This window comes from Mus caroli, unplaced genomic scaffold (assembly GCF_978045245.1).
Source record: "Mus caroli unplaced genomic scaffold, Mus_caroli_1 scaffold_1, whole genome shotgun sequence".
NCBI classification, from domain to species: domain Eukaryota; kingdom Metazoa; phylum Chordata; class Mammalia; order Rodentia; family Muridae; genus Mus; species Mus caroli.
This window is the reverse complement of record NW_028227256.1, coordinates 3,481,950-3,495,691: the sequence shown is the minus strand read 5'-3', so window position 1 is coordinate 3,495,691 and position 13,742 is coordinate 3,481,950. Positions and strand designations below refer to the sequence as shown.

Below are 13,742 nucleotides of genomic sequence, written 5' to 3'. Positions count from 1 at the left end.
AGCAGCTGGTGTCCGGTGCAGATTAGACTGTGTGCTGCTTGTGCAGAGCAAAGCAGGTGCTTTGTAATGTCACAGAAGACTTCCATTTTGACTGCTGCAGCAGAAGAGTATGGAATGGCAGTTTGTTTTTACCATTGAGTCCAAAATGTGCAAACAAAATCCCATCAGGCAAAGATAAAAGAAGCATATTGAAGAACACAGCTGAACGATCTGGGAAGGGTGGAAGAGGGATAGCATCTATACAGATGAGCCTGTGGCTGCCACAAACCAAGAAAATTGAAACTCTCAAAAAGGTAGGAATGTCCTGGAGAGGGAGCAGAATATGCCCTCAGTCGTTGTAAATATCTCAGTGAAAAGCACATCATTCTACCGAGAGCCTCTTGGCCTTATCTGTCTAATTCCTAGTCCAGCCTTGCCTTTGAGAGGACTTAGGACTTCTGGAAAAGTCAAGAGAAGCTAGGACAGATTTATAACTCGAGAGGTGCCACATCCAGCATTCTTAATAAAGAATGCCATTTGCAATTGTTTAGAATAACCTCTCTAAAGGGATCTTGAGTTTCTTTTGAGGCTCCACCATAAACATGGGTTTACACTTATACAACCCCTCTGAGACTCTGGCTTTAGAAATTCTATAGAATTAATGAAAGTGTGTATAGTTCACAAAAGGGGAAATAATAACTTCAAGTTTTTTTTCTTTTATGCTTCTGTTTCTTCACATTTTAGGACAATTTCTTTCTGATCTCAAAATCCTCCAATTTCTTTCCAATCCCATCACAGCCCATTTTCAACTTTCTGACCTTGTCTACATGCCAATGCATGAGCACCTAGGACCTCCTTTTATGACAGTATTCGGGGTATGGTTCCATTTGTGCTTCTTCCTATTATAGTGATGAGCTGGTATCAGAGGTCAGGAAGAAATAATGAAGAAACACACGTTTTAATTCTCACCCAAGTCAGAAGCAGGATTATTGTAAGGGGTACAGAGACCATTTGAAGGTCCCAGGAGGTGGGAAAGACAATAACATGGAACAACAGATTCCAGGCATTGGAGGCACCAGTTGTTAGCAGAAGTGAACCAAAGAATGACAAACAAAAACATCACAGTCAAAAGTCTGTCAAAGTGACCTCAGATATTGTTGCATGCCTAATTCAATTGGAAGATGAATTCGTGAATGGTAGACAGGCTCTATGGAAGAAGGGAAGGACATAGGTGGTTAATCACCAGTGTTCCTGAGAGTCAAGCAACCTACCACCACCACCACCCCTGATCAAACAATTCTAAGGAAGGAATCCTGGCTGGGAACTCTTGTCCCAGGCTTTGTATTTACTGTACCTTCTGCTTAGGAATGGCCCTCCCACCTCCAGCCTTGCTTCTGATTTAGGAAAGGAAGCTGGCTAACTTACTGAAAAGGAACAATGTACAACTCTGTGCTGTGGTACTGTGAAATACATCATTGGCCTTCCTGGTGTACAAATCAGAAACTGCTTGGAATCTTGGCAATAATAGTGTGTTAAGAAGAGACTGAGGACTGGCAGCTTCTGAATAGCTTCAAGATAGGTCTGATGGATTAGCTGATCACCAGTACCCAGAGATTCAATCTTATTATGTAATAAAGCCACCACAAAAACTCAAAAGCACCAAGTTTGGAGTTTTTGAATAGTTGAACATAAAGATTTACTGGGGAAGGGGTGGGGTGGGATGTTTGCTCACCCATGCCCCTTCCCCTATGCCGTATCTACTGTGCATATCTTCACATTTATGAGCCACTGCAGCAAATTAGTGGAAATCTGAGGAGATAGTATGGGAACCTTGATTCTTACTTAGCTAGAAGCTCAGAATCACAAGTAAAACCACCCAGAGATTGCAGTTGGCAATGGAGGCAGTGACAGTCTTAGAGACAGTCCTCAGCTTGTAGGTTCTGACTCTCATCTTCAAGAGATGGTAAATGCCAGAACCAAGTTAAATTAGAACCCCAGCTGGTGTTTACTGCAGAACTGCTTCTGTGGTGTGCAGGAAAATCCACCACAATGCAATGCCAGAGATGGTCTGTGTGGTCAAAGTACCAGAGGAGAAGCTGCATTTGAGGTAGTTTTTACAGGTGCAGAAAGAATTCCAGAACGTAAGCCTAAAAACACAGGCAGGGACACAAGAGACTTCTGCTACTCTCACATGATTACCCAGTGGGAGTTCCAGGACATTTTAAACCACCCCTGAACTTGTTTTTTTTTTTTTTTTTTTTTTTTTTTCACCAGCTGAGGCTGGGTAATATCACAGGTTCTACTTTAGACTAACAGAGGGCAACTGCAGGCTTGCTCAACATGGATGACAGTCCTTGGCCTCGAGGACTTGGGAGAAGCTTCCTCCTGGATGAATTATGACCATTTACTGCTCCTATAAGAACTTCCAGATGGGAACTTGTCTTCTCTGTATTCATGTCCTTGTTTTTCCTTGATCCATGTCAAGAATTCCATTCATAGACTCAGATGTAACCAGTCACCCTTTCTCTCCCCATGTAAACAAGATACAGTAATCAAAAGATGAGGCCACCTCAAACAGCTGAAGAAAGCAATGAATTTTGAGGGTGAGTCATAGCTCATTTTCTTTCAGGCTATACGGTTTTTACATCTTCTTTGTCATTTGGGAGGAGTATTGCTGGTTGAATCTAGGCCCGCGTGTGTTCTAGGATATAGTTCTACCACTGAACTATATCCCCCAATTTTCTTCAATGTCTTTAACCAGAGAAATCGCATTAAACTAAAACAAAACAGGTAAAATTCATGTATTACCATAAGTGATTTTGCAATTTGATGTTTTTCTCACATTCCTTTTGTATTCTAAAGCAACACTAGTACCTAAGATAAATAGTTTTGTTAGCAATAATTTTCAAGTCAAAGTGTATAATAATGTGACAACATCAAGGTATGCCTCCCCATACTGAATGCCCCTACTGCCTTATCTGGAGAGCTTCCCAATAAATAGGTTTGGTCTATACCCCCTTACTAACCTTCCATGTCTGTCACTTCCTTTGCTTCTCTCCCTTCCTGGCTCACTCAATCTGTGTAAGTGCACGCCCCTACTCTCTCTCCCTCAGACATGCTGTGAAGGACAGACATACTTGTCTTCCTATCCATCTTCTTGATCTCAGTTCTCTGCAAGATATGTACCTTGGGAAGTAATTTCTCACTAGAAGCTATAGGGTGACTGGGTATATATTTATATCATAACTGGTAAACTAGGTGTGGGTCACCTCTTATCCCAGAACTTGGGATGTGAAGTCAGGAAGATTTCTGCAAATTCAAGGACAGCCTGAACTGTAGATTGAGTTCCAAGTAGTCTGAGCTACGGAGTAAAACTTCAAGACAAAACAAAACCAGAGAGAGAGGGAGAGAGAGAGAGAGAGAGAGAGAGGAGCTAAGAAATCCTCACCTCTTGTTTCCTTTAAAGTGAAGCCTGAGCTACTTATGGGAGTATATGCCAATAATTCTAAGGCTGATCCAGGAGGCTGAGAAGCAGGGGCTACAAAGTGCGACTCTGCTTCAGACAAAAAGGAATTAAAATGAATGGAGGAAGAAGAAAAGGAAGGAAGAAAATAAGGCTCAAGGAAGGAGCAAGAGAGAAAGGGAGAGAGGGTGCAGAAGAGGTCTTGGGTGCAGTGGTATAATTGACCCAAGCCAGCCCTGTGCTTGCTTTGTTCTCTCAGCAAGTTCAGTGAAGGCCAGGGAGACAGGCCCTTTGCTCCAGCTTCCCCTTGCTCTGACTACAGGCTTATGCAAAGATACTCCAAAGTGGCTTTTCTCTTCCTCACCACCCCCTGCCAGCCTCTTACACTGTTCCCAGCAGTCCTTTCTCTACACCTCCTGTCCCCCAGGCTTTCTCCCTTTCCTTTTCATTCACACATCTCTGTGTGTAGGTGTCTTGCGGTACTGGTACTCTATCCTGACAACTTTCCCTACCTTCTTCCTAAGCATCTTGATAGCAGGAATGTCCAGACTTGACATTGGAAGAGATTGTAGCGTTTAGGGCCCATCTAACTGACTCAGGGGCACAAAAAGATCAAACCAGCAGCAGCTGTGGCAGCTTCCTGAAATTCCCACTCCAGTCATCTATTCCCCGGGACCAGCTTGAAGTGGGAAGAAAGAGGCATTCCAGAATGTTCAGGTGCCCGAGGAATGCCATGTTAGTTAAACTGCAGAAGACCCAGAGAGATCTCTGGACAATGATCTATTGTCAGATACATAGATTGTCCATCATCCTGGAAGGCAAGGCTGCAACCCAAGTCTTTCCACAGTTGGGTTAATGTATTTCCAAAAGACCTCACACAGGAATGAGGCATATAAAGCTGATTTTTTTTTTTCCCCAGACGAATTTTGTTGTTGAAGTCTGAACCAAGAGTCAACCTGTTATTTCCTTCCCAGGGAAACGATGCCTAGGAATCTACAGGTGTCCACCCTCTGTTCTGCTTAATTTAGCCTTCCTGATACCAGCTTGCCCAGCTATAAGAGTGATCAGACTGTAGAAAGGGCAGGTCAGGAGTCATACAGGGCTTACCTGTGCTCCGGGAGGCTCTGGGAGGCAGGCGAGTCCCTGTCACAGGGAGGAAAATCTCTGGCCTGAGCTCAGCGGCACGCGCTGCCCAGCGTCTCTGGGGCTGCCCCTGAGTCCCAGGCGGGGACAAAGCCAGCGCCAGCAAAAGCAGTGCGGACACCCGGGTGCTGGGCTTAGTGGGCCACATGGCCTCGGTGTCCGGAGCTGGGAGCAGCAGGCTGGTGCGGCAATGGGACTTGGAGGCGCGGGTGACTAGGTCTAAACTCTCTAGGGCGCTGGGCGGGGACCGGAGGCAGGGCGGTGCTTGGGGGACCAAGAGAACCCAGGACGAGGGCGTGTCGGGACACAGGACCCTCCGGAGCACAGGCAGCTTCCCGGGGGATCCTTTCCTCGGCTTCAGGATGTGGGGCAGAGACCGGACCAAGTTGCGCCGCCAGTCGCAAGTTCCTTCCGGCTCCGTCTCATGCCTTAACTGTGGGTCTCTAGGTCATGGCTTCCGTTGGTCCATGGGGTCGAAGGGAACTTGTAGCTCTGGACACAAGAGAGCTGGATGGGGTTTCTGCTGGCAGAGGCAGGGTGCAGAGCTCTTGCAGAGCTCCGCAACGCCATAGGGCTGGCCAGGTGAGCACTCCCGCTGTCCCTGAGTCCAGAGTCTCCATCGGTCCAGAGACCTAGAGGAGGCAGAGCCTGTGGTGCCCTAGAAAGTCAAAGGATTTGTAATCAGGGCAACAGAAGCCATGAGTGCCCACACCGGGGCACAACTACCTCTGTACTGGAGACCAGAGATCTACATGGCTGTTTTTTTTAATTTGTTTGTTTGTTTGTTTGTTTATTTTTAATTATGGGACTCTTATCACAAAGCTTTGTCGGTGTTAATATCAAAGAATGGGAGAGGATAAATTCATTCGTTTAAAATCAAGAGTCTTAGATGAAGCAGTACTTTGTCAGTTATGATTTGCGCCATTTTGTCTGCCTGACAAGTATACATGTCAACATGGCCATGCTTGATTGATAATTTCCCTCTCATAACTGAGGGAGGGAGGAGGCTCTGTGGTTCTCTAATCATTGGTTGACTCGAAATTTCTCTTCAAAAAGACCCGTGTGTCTCAAACTGAAAAAAAAAAAATCTCAATTTACTCAAGCATTATGTTTTCAAGCATGCCCAGGAAATTGTAGCAGGAGGCACAAAACACTTTTTATAAGAGCTTTATAAAGTCATGCCTTTGACTAGAACTCTTTCAAGAAAGTTGTTGTGCAGACTTCCCCCTCAGAACGCTTGAGGAAACAGTAAGCGAACCATTGATTCCTAAGCAAACACCATAGCATGTCGATGCTTCCATTCCCAGGCAGCCTTAGAGAGTCCTTAAGAGTCCTTAGCAGAAGGAACAAACTTTCTCACGTCTTAAGTGAAATGCTGAGAAATTACAAGTTCACAGACATGAACAAGAATTTCACATTTAAATTTAATTAGAAATATCGGATCGGAAGTTTAGTATTACTCTGGAACACAAGGCGCAGGGAGTGGGGGTGAGTGAGGGTGGAGACCAGAGTGTGATATAACACTGCTAGAGAAAATACAGAAGTGACAGACATGCACCCCCAAGTCGCTAGGAGGGAAAAAAAGCATGAGAGCTGTTTTTTCTTCTTAGTGCCAAAAGGAAGGTAAGAAACCAAGGAACTCTTGACAGGTGGTCTGCGGTTTGTTGCTTAGATTTGGTCAGTGTGAAACAGGGCAAGATTCTCTCTCTCTCTCTCTCTCTCTCTCTCTCTCTTTCTCAGAACTTTATTCCTTTTTCTTTTTTACTTTTTCTCTCATATATTACATTCCAAACACAATTTCCCCTACCTTCCCTATCCCACTCCCTCTCACTTCCTCCCCTCTCCCCCAGAGCCACTCTGCCTCCATTTTTCATCAAAAAAGAGCAGGTCACCCAGGAATATCAACAGAACATGGCATAACTTGTTACAATAAGACTAGACACATACCTTCATATCAAGGTTGGATGAGGCAACCCAGTAGGAGGAAAAGAGTTCTAAAAGCAGGCGAAAGGGTCAAAGACAGCCTCTGCCCCCACTGTTAGAAGACAGCATAATAATTTTGTCAAAATGAGCAAGTTGTCTGTACCTCTCAGTTGTAGGACTGTTCTTTGTGATTTCTTGCTGTTTCCTTGAGTGCTACCTGTTACCAAATGCTAGTATGTTCAAGTGGCTACTTGAAGTTTCAGCTTAGATATAATCTCACAATAGTTGCTAACTTCCTTCATGTGGTATTTTGTATGTAAATAATGAGTGTTCTGTTTAGAAAAGGACACTTAGTAACTGTGGTGGTTTGAACCAGAATGGTCTCAATAGGCTCATAAGTTTGAGTGTTTGAGCCCCAGTTAGTGGAACTGTTTGATGAGGATTAGCAGGTGTGGCCTTGTTGGAAGAAATGTGTCAATAGGGGTGGATTTGAGGTTTCAAAAGCCTACACTATCTGCAACTTGCGGATCATGTGAGCACTTACTGTTCCAACATAATGCCTGCCTGCTACCACCATCTTTTTCACCATAATGATCATGGACTAGCCCGCTAAAACTGTAAGCTAGCATTTCTTTTAAAAGTTGTTTTGGTCCTGGTGTCCCATAACAGCAACAGACCAGTAACCAAGACGATAACTCATTTTAAAAATAATTCTGTTAGCTTGTTTTATAGGCAGTGTCTCACTCTGTAGTTCAGGATAGAATGAAACTCAATAACAGACTAGGGTGGCCTCGAAGTCATGAAAATACACCATGTCTGACACCTGAGTTCTGGCACTATAAAAAAAGCACCAATTACCTGCAGCTAAATAATTCAAAATTTGAAGTATACATTTAGAAATATGCTTTTTAAGTCTCAATACTCAAGATTTAGTTTTTCCTTCAATTTTTTTTTTTTTTTTTTTTTTTTTTTTTTTTTTTTTTTGGCTTTTCGAGACAGGGTTTCTCTGTGTAGTCGTGGCTGTCCTGGAACTCACTCTGTAGCCCAGGCTGGCCTCGAACTCAGAAATCCGCCTGCCTCTGCCTCCGGAGTGCTGGGATTAAAGGCGTGCGCCACCACGCCCGGCCTTTCCTTCATTTTTTATGGATGTTCCAACCCTCACTCTTTATTCTTTGTTCCATCACTTATATATTCCAGCAAAATCTTTCCAGCAGTATTAAATTACAATGTTATTACATTTTAGTTTTCTTCTAGTAAGTGGTTACAAACAAAACAAAACAAAACAATGTGTTTTGCAATACCTTTACAAGAATAGTATTATGTAGTACAGTTAAAGAAAACAAATTATTGCTTTAGGAGGAACAACAATATGAACTAACCAGTACCCCCCAGGGCTTGTGTCTCTAGTTGCATATGTGGCAGAGGATGGCCTAGTAGGCCATCAGTGGGAGGAGAGGCCCTTGGTCTTGAGAAGATTATATGCCCCAGTACAGGGGAATGCCAGGGCCAGGAAGCAGGAGTGGGTGGGTTGGGTGTGTGTGTGTGGGGGGGTGGTAATAGGGGATTTGGGGATAGCATTTGAAATGTAAATGAAGTTATCTAATAAATTGTTTTTGAAAAAAAAAAAAGAGGCAAATCCAAAGCTTCATGCATTTTTCATGTAAATAAAATAAACTGTTTCAGTATCAAGTCTCAAATGGAGAGAAGATCTAGAATGCAGCCCCCAGGGTTACCACAGTCACATGACACAGCTCCAAGGACTATGTGTCCTGAGAACTTTATGATGTTATGGAGTTTTTCTCTGCTTGCTGCCCTCACATTCCTCCTAATTTAAGAATTATAGGAAAACTCTAAGGGGATTCAAGTCACTGACTGGGCAGCATCTCTGGCACTCACATTGATTTCTTATATGTATTTCTGCCCTCAGCTTCCTGATATGATTTATTAAGAATTGCTCCTTTGTTTTTCTAACAGACTCACACTAATTAATCAAAGTTAGGCTTGACTTTGTAATTCTCCTGCCTCAGCATCCTTAGTGGTATGATTATAAGTATATGCCACCAAACCCAGTCATTTGTTTTCTTTTGAAATCATTTAATAAAACCTGTTGCATTCCTCTAAATTCTTGACACCAATGCTCTCTGAGCTGGGGCCTGCTTGGCACAACATGGCAAAACACAACAAAGGGCCAGATCATCCATACACACCAGAGCATCTGTCATACCTCCCCTGGAAAATGGAGAAGGGAACCTGTGGCCTCCCTTCCCCCAGCCTGGAACCTGCCTGCTCTAGGGTGGAGCTACCGGCTCATTCGTCCTGCCACGCCCACTGCTGGAACCTGACTCTGCTGCCTGGAGGCACACACGTGTTTGTCCTGCTACTGGACCCTGAGTTACTTGGCGGGAAATTGGGTTCCCTCCCCCTTCCTTTATAAACTGAGTGTTTGGAAATATTAAATTGAGCCTCGATCAGAATCTGTTTGTCCTGGCTTCATTCTTTTCTTCCGCCCCGTCTAGATTCCTCTCTTTGCAGGGAACTGCCATTCTCAGTGAACCGTTCGTGTTGTGGACCGCAGGCGGGCCGCAACAGTTGGCGCCAGAACTGGGACCTGAAGAATGGCAGAGAGATGCTAAGAGAAACGATTGCTGTGTGGAGCTCCACAAGAAAGGAAAGAATCTTCGTATCGGAGGAGGAGCATCGGAGCAACGGACAGGTACACATGCTAGCGCTAGCCCAAAAAAATTTCAGTTTTGAAAGTGTTGCGGGGATGCAGTAGGATACGAAGCAAGTTTGAAGCAGTGCTAACCCAACACTGGTTCTGCTTGGGTTCAGCAGTTCGTAAATCGGAACTAGATATGGAGACAGGCGGTGTGCCGCAGTTTTTTTTAGAAAAAACTGCTTAGGTGGAAGATAGAAGGGTTCAAAATCATGATCAGGCCGTTGTGTTTAGTTTTCAGGAGTTGCTTAAGGATAAAGGAAATTCATACCGGAGAAGGTATGGGCTAAGCTGAGACAGCGTTAAGCCCGAGCGCTGGTTCACTTAGGTTCAGCAGTGAAGCTTAAGAGGAGCTAGGCACAGGCGGTAGGCCGTGGCTAGAAAAAAGCTACATTGTTAGGTGTGAGAAAGGAAAGGGTTTATTAAAAGGAAATTAATACAGGCGGATTGCCCCAGTTATAAAAACTGCATCATGAGGGAGGAAATTGTCCCAAATAGCAGGAGTACTCTGCCCCATTTTGTGTCTTGTTTATGTCTGGTGCACCAATCTGTTCTCGTGTTCAATTCATGTATGTTCGTGTCCAGTCTGTATGAATGAATGTTCTATGTTTTATGTTGGATAATAAAAATGGTATAAAAATCTTTATCTGCAAGGCCGAGAGCTGCCACGTGTTTCAGCCAAAAACCAGACACGTGGCAGGAGGGCCCCTGATTGGAAAAAATGTTCGTTTTAAGAAAAAGCAGCGAGTACACAGCCTCTTAGTTTCGAATCTGATAAATGGTTCATGATTAATGTGTTTGACAATGGTAAAGTGCTTTTTTATTCTATGATTGTAGCTACAAAGATTAATATTCTCTGATTGGTCTAAAATTAACTGCTTCATTTGGTTCTTTATTAAAAATGTGTTCTGCATGTTTTCGCATTCAGCTCATAAGTTGTTGGTTAAAATTAATAATTGTTACATTGCTACAGATGGTTAATGTTAAATTTGATAACTCAAGTTTAGAGTCCTTCCGACACGTGGCCTAAGGCAGCCCTAGAGGCTGAGTCTCTTAAGATATTTCTAGTTTAGATAATGATTAATGTGGTTCCTATCCTAAATAGTAAAATTTAAGATAAGATATAAAGCAATGCCTCTTTATTAAAGCGTTAAAGCTTGCTTTAATAGGAATTCATAGGTATTAATTGATATCCAAACTTCGTAATATAATAGTAATGCTTCTAATATTGATTTTAACAGTGATAAATTGTTTTAAACATAGGTTTTGCTTTCCCAAAGTTGTAAGTATTATCCTAACCTTGCACAAAAAACTTAAAAATTATGGTTAAAACTGCCATTGTTCCATTGACTGCAGCTTGCAGTTTGATTGCAAATTTAAGATTGATGCTCAGATTAAAAAGTATTTTACCTTTGAGTCAATACAGGGCTCTGGGCAGTCCCAGAGCGGCTTGTGGCCTTTTCTTTTGTTTTGCAAACAATGCCTAAAAAAGTTTTTCCCTGTGTTCAAGAAAATTTCCTTTTAACAGTGTTACAGATCTATTCAGATGTTTAAAATAATGCTTAAATTCAAAGATTTTTGCTTCTAGTAAACTGGTAATCACTAGAAAATTTTGCCTCTATGTATGGCTAATATAGCTTTACATTATGTAAGAAAAATGTTTATTGTTTCTGCTTCTTTACAAGAAGCCAAAAGTTTTAATCTTTCAGTATATATTGTTTCCTAAGTGGAAAATATTTTATTAACTAATGCTTCTCAAGGGAAGTTTACCTTAAATCCTTGCTCTCACCCAAAAGATTCAGAGACAGTATCCTTTTGTTATTTGGTGTTTTGATTTGCTGCAAAAGGTTTTACAAAAAAATAAAAAAAAGCTTTTATAATTGTTGTTAATTGGTAATTAAAAATTAGTTGTGCCCAAGACAATTCTTTGGCCAGAAAAAACATTATTGTAAAGTCATTTTTCTCATCCTCCCAGCCAATCGTTTGGCCCACGTGGGCCCAACTAGCTGCTGTGGAGCAAAGTCTTAAGACACACAGTTGCCCCTATTCCAGCACAAATAATCTGGTTGTGTGCTGTAGATGGTGTTTTAAAATGCTGAACAATCAAACCTTAATTTATATATTGATAGTCAATGCTATATCTCTGAGCTCATAATTACTTAAAATTGTTCGTCCCTCAGATACTATTAATTCTCAAATTTACAATTGCTTATACATATTTTTAGTTAATAAATAAATAAATTATGCACGTGTGACTCTTAATAACTTTTCTAGCTTTCTAGTTACAACCGTTCCTTAAGAAAAATAATTGAAAGTGCAATTAGTCACTGCCCCTTTACAGCCAAATATTTAAAATGTTTTGTCCAAAAAGTTATTAATTCAAAAGGTTAGATATTGTAAAATTTTAAACTTTAACCTCTTAAAAGACAAAAGAGAGAAATTGTATCCCCATATATACTATTTAGTGCATTTCCATGCACACTATTTAAAACATACCTTTATTTTCAAAATTTGAGATTAAAATGTCAAATTTAATAAATGCCTTTTAGTATCTTAAAAGGGTCTACTTATTGGCTTATAAATTGATCCTAAAACAGCTACCTTATTAGGAAAGGGAAAAACAGGTTCTCTCCACAGAACTCTACAGAAGCATATTGGTAATTCGTGTGCTGAGCTGACAGGTAAGTTAACTCAGTGTCCTAATTAAAAGGACTAAAAGATTAAATTCATGTTTTAAATCCATCCTTGCTTGTCATTTTTCCAGTTTAGACTAGCTTCTAGCCTTTTAACTTTATAGCAATAGTACATCAGAGACTGTATGTTCAGACTTAGTAAAATTAGTCATTTAATAGAGTCATAATGATTTTTCACTCTTCTTCAGTGTGACCAGCCATTCTAACTCAATCTTAGACTGGTCTAATATTCAGTTCAATTATTAGAGATTCCTATATTCTAAATTACCTAGCAAAGTTAATTCAGAGCATTTGCCCCAAAGTCACCAAAGGCTCACCTTGCCTTCACCTTATTTGTCCTAAACTTTTTGCAAACTGACATTAAAGGTCAGTCTGCAGCGGAACGCCACTGGCACCCAGTTACTTCTAATTCTTATGCATTGGTAAAATGGAAGGACCCCCTGACTAGTAAATGGAAGGGTCCAGATCCAGTCCTAATTTGGGGAAGAGGGTCGGTTTGTGTTTTTTCACGAGATGAAGATGAAGCACGGTGGCTACCAGAGAGATTAATTCGTCAGGTAAACACAGATTCTGTCTCTCCTCGTAAGTATTCACCTTGAGGACTAAAATTTCCTCTTGAGCTGGGAGTGGAAGCTCTCAAAAAACACTGTTTCCTCTGAGCCAATTCCCCTACAAAAGGCCGGAGATAAACTTTAGCTTTACAATTTGCATCTAAATAAAGTACCTTGACTTCTCCAAACAGAAAATTTACATTACTACACTCTAACTGTTTAGTATTCTTCCTTCTCTCAAGCAGGTCAATCTACATTCTCCGGTTCTCCGCCCAGCCCCTAAGAGCAAACAGGTGGTTCTGCTAATCTCAGCATGTGGCCTTTCAGTCTAAGATAGGATTTAGATTTACCAGGAGAGCTAGGGAAGTAGAAATTTCATATTTATTTACAAAGATTAGTTCTTATTTTGATAGATATAGGCTTAGTCCCTTAACTGGCCTCTGGCTTTTCACCCTTGCTGTTACTGCAAGGTGTCCTTAGTTCCTCAGGCTACTGGGAATAACAGAGATGAAGAGAAAAGACTTTTAGCTCCTATTTTAACCAAAATTAATGGTGTTAATAGTGACATAATTCTTGTCTAGGCCTTGCTAAATCTGAGGTTGACAAGTCTCACATAGAGGCCTCGCAATAACTCAGAATTGCGATACTGATTCATAATCATATGAATACGGTATGGGTACCGCTTGGCGCAGGAGATCACTGCGGAGGGAAGGTCCAATTTGACCGTTTCTGAGTTCCCTGTGCGACACACCTGATTTAAAAAGAGGTTGGTATCTGACTCCAGATAAAAACCAAAATACTTACGGCTCTGCCTCCCCTCCCCAAAAGATACCAAGAGCCACAGATGTGAGTTGTTACAATACTCACGGGAGGATCAGGTTAATGTCCACCCAAGTCAAGGTTAAGGCCCACTCATCTACGGATGAGAAAATCTTTTGATCACCTCTGTTAAGCATTGCCTATTTAAACTTAATTAACAGGGGGGAGAGAGATTGGAGACCTTGCTGTCGTAAGAGCAGGCCCTTCACTGCCTCCCACCCAAAAAATAAAAAAGCCAATTGGCCTTGTACTAGGAGCCAGCCAGTCTTAATCGCTTCTCACTGTTTCCCCTGCCTGTCACCCAAAATTGTGGTTAATTATCAGTTCAGTGTTATTCTAAAATTGTTTAGCTAAACTCAGCCAGGGTTCCAACGCCCTACTTAAAAGGCAAACAGGTAGCTACCTATTCAGCACTAATTAGCATTATAAAGTCAGAGCCTACAGCCTTAGCCAGA

At 41.9% G+C, this 13,742-nt stretch overlaps 1 protein-coding gene across 1 annotated transcript in view; it reads right to left on the bottom strand.

Moving 5' to 3' along the window:
• The window catches only part of Alkal1 (ALK and LTK ligand 1), a 31,054-nt gene extending 26,321 nt beyond the window's left edge, over positions 1-4,733 (bottom strand). The window contains exon 1 of the mRNA XM_021175929.2: positions 4,550-4,733. Coding sequence (XP_021031588.1) covers positions 4,550-4,733 — 184 coding nt within the window. The remainder of the gene's footprint in view (positions 1-4,549) is intronic.
• Between the last annotated feature and the right edge of the window lie 9,009 nt (positions 4,734-13,742).